Source organism: Elephas maximus, chromosome 15 (genome assembly GCF_024166365.1).
Source record: "Elephas maximus indicus isolate mEleMax1 chromosome 15, mEleMax1 primary haplotype, whole genome shotgun sequence".
NCBI lineage: Eukaryota > Metazoa > Chordata > Mammalia > Proboscidea > Elephantidae > Elephas > Elephas maximus.
The window spans coordinates 83,008,073-83,026,856 of NC_064833.1; the positions used below are offsets into that span (position 1 = coordinate 83,008,073).

At 39.1% G+C, this 18,784-nt stretch overlaps 1 protein-coding gene across 1 annotated transcript in view; it reads right to left on the reverse strand.

Annotated features, from left to right (window-relative positions):
- Positions 1-3,726: 3,726 nt before the first annotated feature.
- The window catches only part of RAB2A (RAB2A, member RAS oncogene family), a 124,306-nt gene continuing 109,248 nt past the window's right edge, over positions 3,727-18,784 (reverse strand). The window contains exons 7-8 of the mRNA XM_049853869.1: positions 7,418-7,486; positions 3,727-5,047 (exon numbers count right to left, since the gene is read on the reverse strand). Of these exons, the coding sequence (XP_049709826.1) occupies positions 4,952-5,047; positions 7,418-7,486 (165 nt within the window). The 3' untranslated portion in view covers positions 3,727-4,951. The remainder of the gene's footprint in view (positions 5,048-7,417; positions 7,487-18,784) is intronic.

An 18,784-nucleotide genomic window follows, 5' to 3' on the forward strand; every position in this document is an offset into this window, starting at 1 on the left:
CGATTTCAGTCCAACATCATAGAGCTCATTCTAGCCTTTCCCCTTGCTCTGCCAGCTGCTAGGGCTGCTTATGTACTGCCAAACACTTCATGGGATTTGGTTTCTTGGTTTGGACGTATAGGGTCATGGTTTCATGGGATATCCCAGTTAATTGGCTTAGTTAATTGTTTACTGCTTCTGTTCTACCTCCTGGTTTGTTGCATAATGCTTGGGGTCTTAACAGCTTGCAAGTGGCCATTCAAGGTAAAATAATTGGTTTCTATTCTCCTGGAGCAAAAGGAAGAGTCAGGAATAGGAGGAGGAAATGGAATGCATAGCTAACTGCCTCCAGGAACAACTGCTTCCTGTGCCAAGAGACCAGAAGAACTTGATGGCACCCAGCTACCATTACTGAACATTTTTATCAAAGATTCTAGAAAAGAACTCTGATTAAAAAAAAGGGAGAAAATGCAAAACAGAATGTCCAATTCTCATGAACTTCAGACTTTCTGGAGCCATGGAGGCTGGATGAACCCCCAAAACTATTGTCCTGAGATAACCTTTAAACCCTAAACCAAAAATACCCCCTTGTCTTAAAACCAAACAACAGTTCAACTTATCTAGGGAAGAATGTTTGCCTTGAGCATTGTTCTGTTTTAAGAATTCTCTCTATGGGATCAAACTGACAACAGCAACTTGAAAGGTTAGATAGGAAGCTTAAAGGGCAGGGAGTTTATGTTAATGGAGGAGGAACAACTTAGAAGAAGGTAAAAATGGTTGCACAACTTAAAAATGTAATCCGTATCACTGAACTGTACATGGAGAAACTGTTGAACTAGCCTACGTTCTGCTGTGTACATTCTCAAAAAAAAAAAAAAAAAAAAATCTCACTTATTATTCACAATACATTTGCTCAATTCCAGTATATGCAAAAAGTAGTTTTAGAATTGCTAACCCACACCTAGGAAAAACAAATTCACTAACTACAGTATTTGTGTAGTTTTGTCTTTAGCCTTATGGTATAGTCAAAATACTGTTTTCTAAGTTACGTATGTTGGCTTTCTTCCATACCCTCTTCGGTGAAGATATTATTCATTTGTAACATAGTAGGCTGATTCATTACTTTGTAATACATTTTGAGTTCCTTGCATATCACTGTTGATTTTAATTTCTGGAGTATGTGAATCATTAGTATAGTTGGAGGAGTCAGAGCAATACAAAAAAGTATACTGAAAAAAGTCTCATTCCTGCCTTGTCTCAAGTACCCCATTCTCAGTCCTCCTTTCTTTCCACCCTGTACCCACTTGTTCTCTCTAGGTGACCAGTCTTGTTTCTGGTTGTTTCTCTTCCACAGATGAGCAGATACATGTGTATTTCCTCATTCTGCCTTCTTTATGACACGATGGATGCCAAACTGCAGATATTCTTTTGCACTTTCCCGTATCTTGTGATTACAAACAAGGCTGCAGAGAGTAACCTTGCCCATGCGTGCTTTTGTGTTGTTGAAGGTTACCACCAGGGTAGATTCTTAGAAGCTGGACTGCTGGATCAAAAGGTTAACTGTGTAAGTAGTTTTATTGGGTATTATCAAATTCCACTCCAGAAAGCTAGTACTGGTTTGCACTCCCATCAACGTATGACAGTGCCTCTCGCCACAGCCTCATGAACGGAATGTGCTGTCACTTTTAAAAAATTTCTGCTAATCTCATAGGTGAGACATGATGTCACAGTTTTAATTTGCATTTCTCTAATTATGAAGAACATTTTAATATCTTTTTTTGGTGAATTGACTGATCATGTCTTTTTCCATTTTTTTCTATTGGGTTTTTGGTCCTTTCCTTCAATTTTTAAGAACTAGCCTCATGATTTTGTAAAGCTAACAAAGATTGTATACACTGGCATTTTACGATAGCTCTTACCATGAATTCGGTCAAGTAAGTAGTATTATGTAGTACAGACCAATGGAATATGAGGTGCTCTCTTACGGAGTTAGCCTCTATTTTAAACTCCAAAGCACATACAGAATAAACTCTCAGAGACAGGTTCGTCTACTTGTATAATGAACTCATGTTCACTACCTAATGGGCTTCTGTTCATTGTTTCAGCTCATCTAGTCAAATCCCAGGCTACAAACCTCAAAACTGAGCTTAGAGAGAATAAATGTGTTCCAAAACCAGATATAAATCTTTTTTTTGAGTGATCAGACACATTTTGGTATCATCTACATCTCTACCCTCTTATTAGTAGACAAATAGGGGCTATTATCTTGTTAAAAGGTTTAAAAAAATCCTTAAAAGCAAACTGTATGAAGATCCAACTCAGCTCCCACATATCGTTTAAACTGTATAGTTAATTATATGCCACTCTTTCAAAAATTTGCTCTCCAATCAGTTGTCTTAATTCAGAAGACAAATAAGTCTTTATGAAGATAATTTTAAAATGTTACATGTTGAGACATTAAAAGCTGTATTTGTTTTTTAGCAATTAACTTTCTAGCTGTTAAACCTTATCTATAGATACTATACAAATTGACCAGGGTATTAAAGATTCAATTACAGGTGCCCACATTACATTATTTGTGACAGTGATAATAAAAAAAGCAGAGTGGAAATCACAGACAAAACATTTCATTGGCAGTCAATTCACGTACAGGATGCATAACACATAGTCCTTAACGGTAGGTAAGACTTGTAGAGAAAAGTGGTGATAAACTACAGAGAAGCCCACCAGCTGCCCCGCTGCCCAGGACTCAGGGAGATTAGGGTGGCTGTGGCAGGAGAAGTATTTGAGGGCTCGATCTTTTCTTAAGAGTACTGTATTAAAAGACATGTGCAGGCGTCTTGTTTTAGTTTTGTTTTTATCACTAGCCTCTCTTCTCATTCTTGATTTACAAAAGAATTAGGGGAGACAGCATGGAAAAGCAGCACACTGAGCTTTTGGAAAAGTTAATGGCAGTTTGACAGTAACAGTTCCAGAGAATTAGCCTCTTCCTGGTATATAGCAGAACATACAGTAAAACCTGAGAAAGCCAGAACCTGTGTAAGGTGGAAACTCATCAGAGAAGGGAAACTCAAATGTTTTTCACTAAAACAGGCGATAGGTAAGTGGTAAGACTGCACCCCATCAAAGGCAGAAAACCTGCATGACCCGGAAAAACAAGGCAGTTTCGGCAAGTCCCGGCTCTCACAGGTTTCACTGTAGTTGTCTGAAGTTTTTCTAGTCATCGGTCAACAGTAATCAGCAGGATCAGTGAATTGGATATAACCACTTTAAGGAAAAATAGTTTATAATAAAATGTCCATGACACTAGATTTCCTTTCACTTTTACCTGTGCTCTCCAGCTAGTTAAACCTCTGCTCTCCAGCTAGTTAGAAAAGTCTTGATAGCATTGACAGAGTATTGGTGAACCTTCAAGACAGACCTGTGAAGGTGGAGTTGGTGAGAGAACTGAAAGTAAGTAGTTTTTACACTTAGAACTTTTTTATGCCTCCTAACAGTTTAAATGCTCTTTTGTGCTGGTTTAGTAGCAAAAACACTTGCTTACATCATCAACAACAAAAAAAATTTCAATATAGTTAACGTAAAGAGCCTTACTCACCACATTTTAGTAATATTTTTTACAAAGGGTAATAAGTGTTAAGAATCCTGCCCCTTTTTCAACATGTTTAAATACATGGAAAAGCTACGAACAGACTAAAAAATACATTTTAAGAAAAGACGTGGGCATAAAAAAAAAAAAAAAAACACTTTTATACACAGGATTTTATTTTGCACTGCTGTAACAGTTTCATTATAGGTCAAGGGAGAAAAAAGAAAAAAAGGATAAAACCACCACAATGAGTAAATTACTAAAGCTTTTCTACTTTTTTAACAGGGTTTTCCATCTGGTAGATTTACTGTCATATCCCCTTCAAAACAGACAAGATGCTTACCATATTTGAAAGATTACAGGTTGCCACTGAAAGAAAAATTTTACACAGTCACTGTACATTAAAGGTTGAAAACTGTCCTGCGTGAAAAAAAACTTAGAAATCATATGAATAAAAGCAAAAGAAAACATTATTGTGTTTAAGGAAAGATTAAAGTTCTCATAATGTGCCGTCTACATGTGGATATTCATTCTTCTTCGAGTTGCTTAGGTGTAGGGATTCCTTGCTCCCGCCCTTTTCACTCATTATACTGTGTTCTGAACCGACAGTATTCATTAAGGCAAACAAATCCTTTTCTGAGAGTCTTAAGGAAATTGTGGACAAATAGCAAACTTCTGGCATTACAACAGGTTAACACATACACAGCCTTTAGTAATATACATTAAGCGTATTTTTCTTGGACTAGTGACAAGAAAAGATGAACATGCTTGTTAACAATGTCAAAAAGTTTTAAAATTCAGCGTCCAAGCAATTCCTAACAATGCCTCTGTAGCTTTAAGCTCTAAACAGTATAGAATTTATGCAAATGCATTAAAGAATTCAAGCTTGGCAAATTACACCCAAGCAGGTTATTAAACTATATATACAGAAAGTAAATGATAAATACAGAATTAAAAGAGTCCTTCTGTTTTTCTTAAAGCCTTGAAAATGGACAAACTTTCTGAGGACAGTTCTATAATATAAACATTAGGTAACCACAGGTGTTGGGAAACCTAACTACACAAACCAATTTAAAATACTCAAGATGACTTTGTAGTGTTTAATACAATTCAGTTCGTAGTCAAGGGCACGAGACAACATTTAACAAAAATAATCACATCAATTGACCTAGAAATCAAATGTAAAGAGATATGAATACAATCTCCAAAATCTGTCTTTTTTAGTGAACATTAACCATTTATTCAAAGTTATACAAGAATTTGAAAGATTAAAGTCTTCTGTGACATAAAGCCATCTCGAATAGTTTCATGTCTCAGCTGAGCAGGAGAAAGGGTGAAAGAACATGGAGGAGCCCCGTGGGCAGCCAGGCAGTAAAAACAGGCTCAGCAGCAGCCTCCCCCAGCCTGCTGTCCTCCCTGACTGCCCGCGTGGGTTGCATTAGTAGCAGCGTGCTGAGGGCCAATTTTAATGCCATTTGCCTGAAATAAAAGAGAAAAGGACGATAAATATCATCAGATCCAAACAGACAGTACAGTTTAATTAGGTTTTTTAAAAAATTCATTTAATTATTAATGACACAACTTTGCCAAGTAACTCAGAAAAATACATCATGTTAAGCAGATTTTGGCATTAACACAAAATAGCAACTCTTAGGGGATGGTTTCTTCCTTCAAAAAAAAAAAAAAACACTGAGGAAATGTTTTTGAAAATAATTCTTTCAAAGTCTATTAAAGTGTCATACCAGACATTGGGGAAACAAAAAATAGGTAGTGTTGCTTTTCAGGGAATTCTCATAACGTGGAAATTACTTAAAACAATTATCACAGGCCATCTTTAAAGGATTAAAAACATGCAAAGCCTTTGCTGGTCTAACACAAGGTACAATCTTTTCTCCAGACAGTGTTTCTGCTCCCTGTTGCATCAGCTGGATGGGCTGAGGGCACACGAGTGTTCTGTGTCATCAATAATTTCTATGATCCCCAAAGACATGGCAGCTTGCCAAGAACCCACACACACAGCAGTTCTTTCATTCATCAAACTCGCACTTCTATCTTAACCCTCACTCCCTCAAGTGGATTTTACCTAAAAATACAACACTTTGAGAAAAGTAATACAGTAGCTTCAGAAATTAAGCTCTTAAGGAAACTTTCCGTCACAGTAAACCTCAGATTTATAGAGCTTGGCAGTTGTTCTCACCAGTAGGAGCCTTGGGGTTTCTGGCACTAGCTCAGGATTGACAGCAGCCGATGTGGTTTCTTTTCACTCCTTTGACTCCTCTTTAATAAAAAGCATGCCCTATGGCTCATTGGTTTTGCCCCCTCTGGGCTGGTAGCAACTTCTTGAGGAATCAAGGAGTCAGACTTGGCATTAGGCCAAATAAATAGCACGGACTGTTGGCTCTTGACAGCGTGTTACAATCAAAGCTCCACACGTAAGGCACAGTAAAGCAGTCAGCTACTATATGAAACTAGACAGAAACAATGAACGTGCCTTTTTAAACAGCAGCTTAATTACTGTTCAATTTATAAGGCATTAGTCTCTGAATGGTGTCACCTTTAAATTAACTCAAGATCTACTGCCATATAAACCAAGAAGCGAAGATTTAGAAACTGTACTGCTCCAAATTAAGAGGAATGAGGAAATCAAGCACTTTTTGGAAACCTTCGACAAACTGTTGTTTGTTTTAGCAAAGAATATTAAGGTGAACGACAGAGGGCCTTGTTTATGTCAGGCCAAGAGACATGCAAGCAAAGGCTTCCTAATGCAACTTCTCCTAACTGTCCATTTGAAGGAGCCAGGGTTTTTCTCTTGGAAGTAAAAAGTCTTAATGTAGAATGGTAAAAATATTTATGTAAAATTAAATAATCTGCTATATCCACGTTAACATCTGAAACAGTAAGGACAAGTGCACAGCGAGGGTTTAGATGCAAACAATGGCCTTTGGTAAGCACTCTAAATTGTATGCTTTAAAGCTTTACATTTTATCCTCATCATGTGACTTTACAAAAACCCAATGCCAATTACACACATTAACTCAGTCTCCTGATAACCTGCCATGCTATATTGGGTATAATCTCCAAATGGGGTGTTTCTGCTTTCGTAGCAGACAACAGAGAGAGCATCATGCATTAGTAACATAGTACATGCACTTACACACTAGAAAATGACTCCCCAAAGCAGACGACACCATATGGACGTGTGGGTGAAAGCAGATTTTCACTCTCTTTGGGGGAATTGTATCATTTTGCACTGTATGTGATAAATGGGCAGGGTCACTCTACCCATTTTCATAGATAAAGTGACACTCTATTATAACAAATGTTTAACTATTATTCTACCTATACCAAGTTTTCAGTTAGATGACTGTAAACTGATGTGTGTCAAATAGTATAATATGTTCATCTTAGAAATTAAAAAAAAATAAAGTACTCCTGAGTGTCACCCTTCAGCCAAAGACTGGACAGGCCCATAAAACAGAACAAGACTAAAGGGGTACACCAGCCCAGGGGCAAGGATGAGAAGGCAGGAGGGGAAAGGAAAGCTGGTAATAGGGAACCCAACGTTGAGGAGGTGAGACTGTTGACTTGTTATGCGGTTGGCAACCAGTGTCACAAAACAATATGTGTGTTAACTGTTTAATGAGAAACTAATTTGCTCTGTAAACATTCACCGAAAGCACACACACACACACACAAATACCCACATGTACTCAGACACATACATACACACAGCTCTAACAAACCAGGCTCCCTAATAACCACCTTAAAAAAAAAAAGTAAAATCATGAATCCAAGTAGTAATTAAAATCCCCATCTAAATATCAGCCAATAATACTTATATGTATGTACCTCATTATTAATGTCAAAGACTCCTTCTTGGATTTTTTCATAAATTTCTTTTGCTGTATTAATAAATGCCTGAAATATAAAGGAGAAACATTGGTTCAAATTATTTAAAACCGAGACAGTAAAAGAACATTATGTAAAAGAACAATATGTAATCTAGTAGTGTCGGAAGCCATCTAAATTCATGTGGAGGAAAGAGAAACCCTCTGCAGCCGCCTCGCCCTGTGGTCCAGGAAGACCACTGCAGCCCTCTCATGCTGGTCTCCTCATTTGCTGCTTGTGCTGTTAGAGCTGTTGCGTGCTCTCTCCAGCGCTACAGCTCTCTCTGTCTCCTACTTCTAGGAGGTTCTCAGCACAGGGACCCCAGGTCCAAAGGGTATGCTCAGCTCCTGGCTCTTCTTGATGGTAGTGAGGTCCCCCTCAACCTCTGAGAGATTAAACCTTTTATAAACCTATTCCTCTGACCAAGACCACAAACTGACCAATCCTTTCAGTAGGCCACGGTCACCTTATTTGCATAGCAAACTGTCCAATCCCTTTGCAGGACTGTGGCCTAGCAAATCATCCTGTCAGAACTACAAACCCAGGGCCAAGAAGGCTGTATACAAAGAGAAACCTGTCACACTGTAAAAGGTCATAACATTTGAATATGAAAATCAATGTAATACACTGTATTAATAAAGGATATGATCACATGAGCATCTCAACAGACACAGAAAAAGCATGCCTGAGGCTGGGTTCTTTAGAGGAGCAAAACCAGTGAAGCATGTGTATACAAATAAATATGTAAATTTTTTTACTACATAGATTTATTTCAAGTAAATGGCTCACACATGTGGAGACTAGTAAGTCCCAAATCCCTGAGTAAGATGGCAGGCTGGAGATGTCTCCTGACTTACGTGGTTGCCTGGGCTGGGGAACCCAAAATCGGGAGGTCAGACCGTAGGCTGCTGGCTTATGGGGCTGTGGGAGCCGGTGAATCCCAATATCTGCAGGGCAGACTTCAGGCTACTGGCTCAGATCAGAGGATAATGAGTTGGATGCAGGATCCAGAAAGAGAGCCCTGCCAGAACATCTATACATCCTGGATGCAGGCCGCACTCCCAAGGAAATTTCCCTTTCAACTGACTGGATGCTCACATCAGATCACAAAATGGAAGAAGATTAAATAATATCTGCCAAACCACTGGGAATCACGGCTTAGCCAAGTTGACATGAAACCTTAACCATCACAAAGCATTTGACAAAACTCAACACCCTTTCATGATAAAAACACTCAACAAATTTGAAATAGAAGGGGCTTTCCTCAACACAGTAAAGGGCACCTACTTAAACCCACAGTTAACATTCTACTTAATGGTGAAAGTCTAAAACCTTTCCCCCTAAGATCAGAAGGCAGGTCAGAATGTGTGGGACTGTATACAGGCATTATCAGCAGCACTGATCGCAATAGCTAAGGAGCTGAGACAACACAACCACTCGTCACCTGATGAATTAAAAACAAAATGTGGTATGTATACATAATGGAATATTATTTAGCCATAAAAAGAAATGAAGTACTGATTCATGTTACAATGTGGTTGAAACTTGAAAACATGATGCCAAGTGAAAGAAGCCAGACACAAAAGGCAACATACTGATGAATCATTTATATGAACTGTCCAGAAAAGGCAAATCCACAGAGAGAGGAAGTAGGTTAGTGGTTGCCAAGGGCTGGGGGGAGGATGCACAGTGGGGGAAAATGGGCAGTGAATTTAGTGGGTCCCGGGTTTTGTTTTAGGATAATGATAATGTTCCAGAATTAGAGTGGTGATGGCTGCGAGACTCTGTCAATATACTGAAAAGCACTGAACTGTACACTGTAAATGGGTGAATTTTATGGTATGTGAATTACATCTCAAAAGAAAAATTCATGGCGGGGTGGGGGGAGAATATTACAACGTGGGAGCAGCACACATGAGAAAACGCATGTCGACTACGTAAACTGCATAGTCTTCTGTGTTGAAACAAACCTACTTTTGGAGGACACTGTTCCACATAGGTCCTTTTTGCCATGACAACGTATTACTTAATATACAGTTTAAGATGGAAAGAATCAAAGGATGTTTATGATAAAGAGACAACTTCTATGCCACGTTCTATCCCATTATAGTATGCTATTAAATTGACAAAAAATTAGTGTTAAAACTGCAGGCCAAATTAAGCCTCTAAATACCAAAATTAACCCACAGGTATTATATATTCATATAATACATAAGAACTTATTTATATATTATATAAATATCGTCAATGTAACCCAAACCCAAACCCACTGCCATTGGGTCGATTCTGACTCATAGTGACCCTGTAAGGACAGAGCAGAACTGCCCCATAGGGCTTCTAAGGAGTGCCTGGTGGACTCAAACTGCAGACCTTTTTTTGGTTAGCAGCCATAGACAGCTCTTAACCACTACGCCACCAGGATTTCTGCCAATGGTAAAGAAACATATAAAGTCAGACAGGTTCTGAACTATCATATTTGAAAGACCATAGATGATGGCACCAATCAATGTTGTGCGATTCTCTTCATTTAGCATTCTATGAAAATTCATATGAGATGCTATTCTTAGCAGTTGCTCAGTACCACTGACACAGACCAAATTCAAATTTTAAAAAGCAAACGAGGTTCATGGAGAGGAATAAACCACACCTTCCATCTCTTTCTACCCTGGAAACATCTGGCTGCTGAACTTGCCACCAGAGCTTTTGTTTCCTAATTAACAGGACTGATATGTTTTCACCTTTAAAGGCCTTACAGCCCCCCAGAGTAATCAATCTACTGCAGCTCAATTACTGCACCAAGCACACACCAGTCAGCGACGGCGATGCGAACGACTGTGGCAGGGGCAGAGATATGAATATGCATAAACTCTAAGTGGCTGATCGAATCATCACAGAGGGTCAGGAGACTGTGCAGCAAAATAATGAGAAGAATTAATCACTGCAGATTCACCAGGCACTCAGGAAGCAAGTGCGTTTTTCACGTGTGTGCTGGAGTGAGAGTGAAGGAGAAACTGGCTTTCAGCCAGTTATGAATCGATTCACATGCCTCAAGATTGAAGTTATCCCTATAAATAAAGAAGAAACTTAACTTTATTTCCAATAACACGTCAATTACTATGATGACCTGAGAAACCAGGCTAACTAAATATTGAAGCCAAGAGATTCACAAATTCACAGGGCTGGAGTCCCCCACTGGGCATCCAGGCGCACATCTCACTGGAACATTAGAATAGGTCCCATCAGTGAGTTATAACTTCACATAAACAAGCGCTTTCATTACAGAAGTTACTATTAAATGTGCCAATTTATGCCAATAAACTGCCCTTTTGAAAATCTGTTGATGACTCACTTTTAAAATCTGGCTTCAGAAAGCTATGCTATATAACACTTCAGAAGTCACTAACTTTGCTACGTAAATAGTATTTAACACTTTATTAAGCACCTTCAAGCACAGTTGTAACTGACGAATTTAAGACATACTTTATATTTGAAAGACATATAATGATTTCATTGCAAGTGAAATAAAACAAATGACTATATTCCTTTGTAATTCCTCTCATCTCAGTGAAGTCGTCCCTGGACAAGGCTGTACTGACTTGCCATTCAACCTCTCTGAATGTTCATTAAAGACACGGAAGTACTTTCTACCCCTCTGAGCACATTATAGAAAGGGCACCATATAAATGGAATGCTGTATACACTTCATGGCAAAAATTCGTATTTCACATGTATTAATAAGCACGCAATGATTAATTTCAACGCATCCTTAGAATTTAAAACTCAACATGACAAATGTAGACATATGTATACCTGTCTGACCAGTGTGTGGCTATGCACTTGAACTGTGGAGTTTTCAAATGTTATGAATATCAACCAAATTCTGTTAGGGTCCATTAGAGATCAAAGGAAACTTCTAAGAGCCTTGGGTATCACAGACAGTATCTGCCCACTTATGTCAGGAAAAATTTCAAGAACTCTAAAAGATAAGAGATAGAGTAATTGCTCATTTCCTGCTATTCATTAGAAACTAATGCGCATATGTTTTTCAAGATCGAAATGCTTCTATTCCATCTTCAGAATGTCAAATTTTTTCTGGACACGTATATAAAAATACACCTTTAATACTACTTGGTAAATACCTCAGTGCAGCACTAATATGTCCTTTACAGAATCGGTTTAATTTGAATGGTTGACCTGCTCTCTCGGAAATACTTTACCTGTAAATGTTATTATCTATTTTTGAATCCCAAATGCCTAGCACAATACCTAAAGCAGGGTAGGCATTTCAAAAAACCTTTATTAAATGAAATTACCCTTAGCAAGGAAATATCTACAGGATACACTAAGCTCACATGGAACTTTTATTTCCTTTATGTGTACCACCTCTTTGGGGGTAAGCTCTCAAATTTAAGCCTTACCTAAAGGGCAGGACTTCAGTGCAAGTAGCAGGTGAAACAGATCCAGATGGTAATACCCTCGTAGTGGAAAAAGGCTAAAAGTACTCTTATTACTTAAACCAAGTTGATTATTTTAAACAAACGTGACAGGGTTTTTATTTTCAACATTTATAGAATAATGAAATTCAAGAAAACACAACTTATCCAGAGGTCAGTGACCTAACAACCTGAAACACCTGGAACACAGAAAAAACAACTTGGAATGCTGGCAACAACAGGTGAACTAAACTGATACTACAAAGCCTTTACCTTTAAAGTTGTGCTTTGATAGAACTCTTTAAGTCAAGATTCCTTAAATTTTAGACCTAATTTTAACCAGTTTTACTTTTATATTTCCCAGGCTACAGGTGCAAACTACACGAGAGGAAAGGGAGGGAGAAAGAGAAATGGAAACGTCTGAGGGTATGTCGTTGTGAGTGGTGAGAGGGATGAGACTGTAGTACCCGGGAAGGCCCGAGCGGGGGAGCCCAACGACCCAGGCCCAGGGACCGCAGCAGGGATGCTGGAGACTCAGGGTCCTAAGGGCCGAGTACAATGGTGTTGATGACAACAGTCCAAAGTCATCAAGGAGAGGGGCACTCAGCACTTACTGTTTAACATAAAAAATACGGAATACATTTTTGAAAAGCTTTCATTAAAATTTACAAGAGTTTTTGCTGAACAGGGTCAGATTTTGTAACCTGGGAAATTCACACATCTGGAATACTTAATTTCTTATTATCAGTTAAATGAACTAAGCTGATGATATCTCTACCATCAATTTTTAGCATTAGTTAATGCAGTCCTTTTAAAAATTGATTTTTCAAACATGAAATCTTAAAGCTCATTATGGGTCTTGTGACACATTTAAAATCGTCAAATTTGAATGTTAACAGGTTATAGAATAGGAAAAAAAAATTGCCGAGAAACTGATGAAGTTCTCTCTATTATCAAAGGATTTCCCTACTAGTACGAAACAAAGAGCATCTGCGAGGACCCATTATGAGGGCTTCTTGGCAGCCAGCTTACCCGTGGGCCTCCTGCTGTCCCGCACGGAAAGCTGGACTCAGTCTTCATTTTAACACCAGCTCTTGGCCCAGCCTTGATGAATTGCCATGCCCAGTCTTTTACCTTCATTTTCCTCATTGCCTTCCGTCCCCGACACTAATCTTTCAACCTCTGGCAGTGGTTATCTGAACGGTACTGACAGCACCTAAAAAGTAAATTTAAGGACCTCCACACAGCAGAAAATAAGGAGCCCTGGTGGGGCAACGGCTAAAACCTTGACTGCTAACCAAAAGGTCTGTGGTTCAAACTCACCAGCAGATCCACTAGAGAAAAGACCTGGTGATCCGCTCCCATAAAGATAACATCCTAGGTAACCCTATGGGGCAGTTCTACTCTCTTACACAGGGTTACAGTAAGTTGGAATCGACAGCACACAACAACACAGCACAAAATTAACCACACACACATGCACACAAAACTATATAAAGGCATTCTAATTCATATAAATATTTCGCTATCAGAAAAAACAAATATCCACATGCTGACTGTCTCATATTACCATTTGACATTTACCCAAGAGCACCTATAAATCGTTACCACATATTCAGAACCTCTCTAGGTATTACAGAAGACACAAGGAAGAGGAAGACATAGTACTCACTGTTATTTAACTAAAACAATTGAGGTGGGAGAATTCAAACACAAGGGCTTAAGTCTTGCTTAAAGATGTAGGAAAAATAAACTTTCTGCACTAATGGACAGAGGCAGAGACTATGTTCTGGGGAGGACTGACTGAGGTGGGTATACTGGAACACCATGGACAGTGTGTTAAAAAGCCCTTCAAAGCCAACTAGAGAGAATGCAGGCAAATGGAAACTTGGCCAAATAGTTTATGATTATTATGGTTTAACAGTTTTTAAAGGCAAAATATTGAAAATAAATTCCCTTATGGTCTTCAACAAACTAACAAACTATTTCCTTATGTAACACGCTGCCACCTGGTGGCAAGACAGAAATTACAGGGTCTGCTAGGTAAGACTTAACTGAAGTATTTTGGGCAGTTTTATTTAAACATCATAAACAGATGCTAGAGAACAAGGTATCTTGTAAAATAAGTGACTTATTGTTTTTCTCTTAGAATTGGGAAACAACTGCTAATCAATTCTAAGTATATTATCCGTATCCATTTGCCCAAGCTAATAATAACCACTATTTTTACTAAGTACTTGGAAACCCTGGTGGCGTAGTGGTTAAGTGCTACGGCTGCTAACCAAAGGGTCAGCAGTTCAAATCTGCCAGGCGATCCTTGGAAACTCTATGGGGCAGTTCTACTCTGCCCTATAGGATCGCTATGAGTCGGAATCAACTCGATGGCACTGGGTTTGGTTTTTTTTTAATAAGTACTTAACCATGTGCAAGATACTATGCTAAGTTATTTACATCAGTTTTCATTATTTCTGAAAAGAACTTAAAAAGATGTATAAAAATAATTTTAATGTCTGTCATTTGGTTTCAAGAAAACCTGTTACCTGTGGGGTGAAGTTACACCTGTAAAACTAGCAAGATGGCTAAGGGCGGGGCCTCTGGAACCAGACTGTGCAGGTTCAAGCCCCAGTGGCAGCTCTGTCTGCTTTAAATCAAAACCAAACCTGCTGCCGTTGAGTCAATTCCGACTCACAGCGACCCCACAGGACAGGTTAGAACTGCTCCAGTTTCTAAGGAGCAGCTGGTGGATTTGAACTGCCGACCTTTTGGTTAGCAGCCGTAGCTCTTAACCACTGCGCCACCAGGCTTCTTTAGACCATTACTTAACCTCTCTGTAAAATAAGGATGGTAAGGGTATCTACTTCACAGGCTTGTTCTGAGGATTAAGATCAGGCAAAGAGCTGGCATACAGTTCTGTCCTCAATGCAGGCTAGCTTTCCCCATCAGGAACGTTAGGAGGCAACAGCCTGTGGGGAACAAGAGGAGGAAAAGGCAGTACAGGTGCTAAACGTGAATTTGCCCTGCAAACGCTGCCACGGAAGAACGAGAGAATTAGTGATCTTCAGTCCGTCCAAATATCTTCATTAAGTAAAGAAAATTAAAATATTAAAAAGTAAATCAGCAATACATAATGTGTACAGTGTGCCCTAAAGAATAAAATATACTGAACTAGGACCTAAATACTATGCAGAAACAGGAAAATCCTGTGAAAAGAACACTGGACTAGAATTTGAGATTAGGGAGTTTAAATATGAAATTCTTTCAAATTCTGTGACTTTAAAATGTTCTGATTTTATGTGATTTAGCTCTAGCGGCAGAGGACTCATACATCATCCGGTATGGTGGCTTTCAAATTATATCTCATGGAAATTCTGCAGGGGCCACCCCTTGGGAATGAGTTAGGTAGAAGTGGACAACCCAGGGGAATGGTGCCAGGAAGCCACTTCCTCCTCTTTCCCCCTCATTCTCCACAGCATTCCTGCTTTCAAAGTAGTGTGGTTCTATTTTTCTCTTTTTCATATACAATTTCCTTGTGTTTCACTGGAAGAAAGTACACCACAGCTAATTCTACTGATCTGCAATAACTTTTACTTTATAGGTATAACTGAGCTATAAGGATAAATTACTTGCCTGAGTCCAAACAATTGTTGCAGAGGCAGGATCAGAATCTACTATTCTTTCCACTACATTAACCTTCCCTTTATTAGGAGTACTTATCTTTAACAAAAGTCAGAGGAATTTTCAATTATTTTATGTTGTAGTTAAAATTAAACATAAAAAGTACACACTTCACACATCCTTCAAAACGTGTCTACGCAGGAATTATTTTGGATAATATCTAGGGTTATTTTGGAGGTACATAAAATGTGTAGAGAAACAGGGATCAAAGGACCTTGTCTTCCAAGGTAAGGAGTTTGATTCTGAAGATGTGGGGGACCACTACATGATTTTCAGAAACCTGGAGAGTGATACCCAATTTTCAATTTTAGGAAGATCTCACACTGTGGAAGATTGAAAAATAAAGACAAGGAGTCCAGTTAGGAGGCAATTACAGTACAGGACAATCTGGAGAGATATTTAACATAGAAAAAACAAAACAATGGGTAGAAAGCATATTAACTGAATAAACGAATGTAAAGAAGTGAGGGAAGAGAACACTACAGGAAGCCTTTTTTTATTGTGGTGAAAACACATACAACAAAAACATACAGCAATTCAACTTCTTTTGGAAAATTAAGTGACACTGATTACATTCTTCAAGTTGCACAACCATTCTTGCTCTTCTTCTAAATTACCTCACCACCATTAACATACATTTGACGTACCCTAATCCTCACAACTGGACCAATAAGCAACACCATGATAAGTGGAGAAAAGACTGAAGCTGTCAAGGATTTAATTCTACTTGGACCCACAATCAATACTTAGGGAAGCATTAGTCAGGAAATCAAACGACGTACTGCACTGGAGCAGACCTGCTTTAAAGTGTTAAAAAGCAAAGATGTCACTCTGGGGACTGAGGTGCGCCTGACCCAAGCCCTGGTGTTCTGAATCACTTCATACGCACATGAGAGCTGGACAGTGAACAAGGAAGAGCTGGTGCGTCTGAATTATGGTGCTGATGAAGAACACTGAACACACCATGGACTGCCGGAAGAACAAACAAAATTGTCTTGGAAGAAGTACAGCCAGAATGCTCAAGGAAAGGTGGCAGGACTCTGTCTTACGTCCTTTGGACATGTTATCAGGAGGGACCAATGCCTGGAGATGGACATCATGCTTGGTAAAAAAAAAAAAAAATGCTTGGTAGAGGATCAAAAAAGACCCTCAAGGAGATGGATTGACACAGTGGTTGCAACAACGGGCTCCAACATAGCAATGACTGTGAAGGTGGCACAAGACTGGGCAGTATTTCGTTCTGTGGGACACAGAGTCGCTGTGAGTCAGAACCGACTCAATGGTGCCTACCAACAACAATGCACCCTAAGCACAAACTCCCTCTTCCCTCCCACCCCTAGTAACCAATAATTATTTTTACATATTTGCTTATTTCAAAGAAGTGAGATCATAGTTATTTGTCCTTTAGTGGCTGACTTCTTTCACTCAGCATAACATTTTCTAGGTTCACCCATGTTGTAGCATGTATCAGGACTTCGTTTTTCTTTATGGCTGAGTAATATGCCACTGGAAACCCAGGTGGCATAATGGTTAAGTACCACAGCTGTGAACCAAAAGGTCGGCAGTTCAACTCTATCCTATAGGGTCGCTATGAGTCAGAATTAACTCAATGGCAACAGGTTTGGTTTTTTTCTTAATATTCCATTGTGTGTACACACACTTTGTTTATCCATTCATAGGTGGGCATGTCATTTTCCACTTTTGTCTACTGTGAGCAGTGCTGCCATGAACACTGGTGTACAGGCATCTGTGTTGCTGCTTTCAGGCCTTTTGGGTATATATCTAAGAGTAGAAGTGCTGCGTCATATGGTTGTTCTACGTCAAATGTTTGAGGAACCGCCAAACTGTTTTCCACAGTGGCTGCACCATTTCACAGGCCCACCAGGAATGGACGAGGGTTCCTGTTTCTTCACAACCTCGCCAACACCTAAGAGTCTGGTTTTTTGCTCATTGCCATTCTAATGGGGTAAGATGGTTTCTCCTTGTGGTTTTGATTTGCATTTTCCTCTCCCTAATGGCTAATGAAGGAGCCCTGGTGATGCAGTGATTAAGTACTCAGCTGCTAATTGAAGGGTCAGTGGTTTGAACCAACCAGCCACACTCCAAGGGAAAAAGATGTGGTGGTCTGCTTCAGCCTTGAAAACCCTATGGAGCAGTTCTACTCTGTCCTACAGGGTCACTCAGTTGGAACTGGCTCCATGGCACACAACAAAAACAATGGCTAATGATTTTGAGCATCTATCTGTTCATGTGCTTACTGGCCATCTGAATATCCTCTTTAGTGGACTGTCAAAGTCCTTTGCCCATTTTTTGACTGGGCAGTATTTTTGTTGTTAAGTTGTAGAAGTATTTTACATATTTTGGATATAAGACCCTTATCAGGTATATACCAAAAAACCCGTATCTGTTGCTGTCAAGTTGACCCTACAGGACAGGGTAAACTGCCTCATAGGGTTTCCAAGGCTGTGACCTTTAAGTTAGCAGCTGAGTGCTTAACCACTGCACCACCAGAGCACATTGATCAGATATATGCTTCCCAAAAAACTTCTCCCAATCTGTAGGCTGTCCTTCACTTTTATAATAAAGTCCTTTGATACATAAAAAGTAAATTTTTATAAAGTCCCTTCCCATTTGTCCAGTGAGAAAGATATAGCAGTCCTACTCTGTCCTATAAGGTCGCTATGGGTCAGAATTGACTCAACGGCAGTGGGTTTCATTCCATTTATCTATTTCGTTTTTTGCTACTTATGCTTTAGTTGTCATATCTGATAGTCCATCACTAAAAAGTAGGTCCCACCAGTTTCACCCCTACATTTTCTTCCAAGAATTTTAGTTTTCACATTTAGGTCCTTGATCCATTTTGAAATGGTTTTTGTATACGATGTGAGGGTTGGATTCTGATTCAGTTTTCTGTATGTGGAAATCCAATTTTCCTAGCACCATTTAAGAGACTGCCTTCCCCTCATTGGATAAATTTACCACCTTTGTCAAAAATCAGCTGACCATAGTTTTATTTCATGCATGGTTTTATTTCTGGGCTCTCCATTCTATTCCATTGGTCTGTATGTCAATTATCATACCAACTACTGTGACTTTATGGTATACTTTGACATCAAAACGTGAGTGTCCTACTTTATTCTTCTTCAAGACTGCTCTAGCTATTTGGGGTCCCTTGCCCTTCCATATAAATTTGAGGATTGGCTTTTCCATTTCTGTCAAG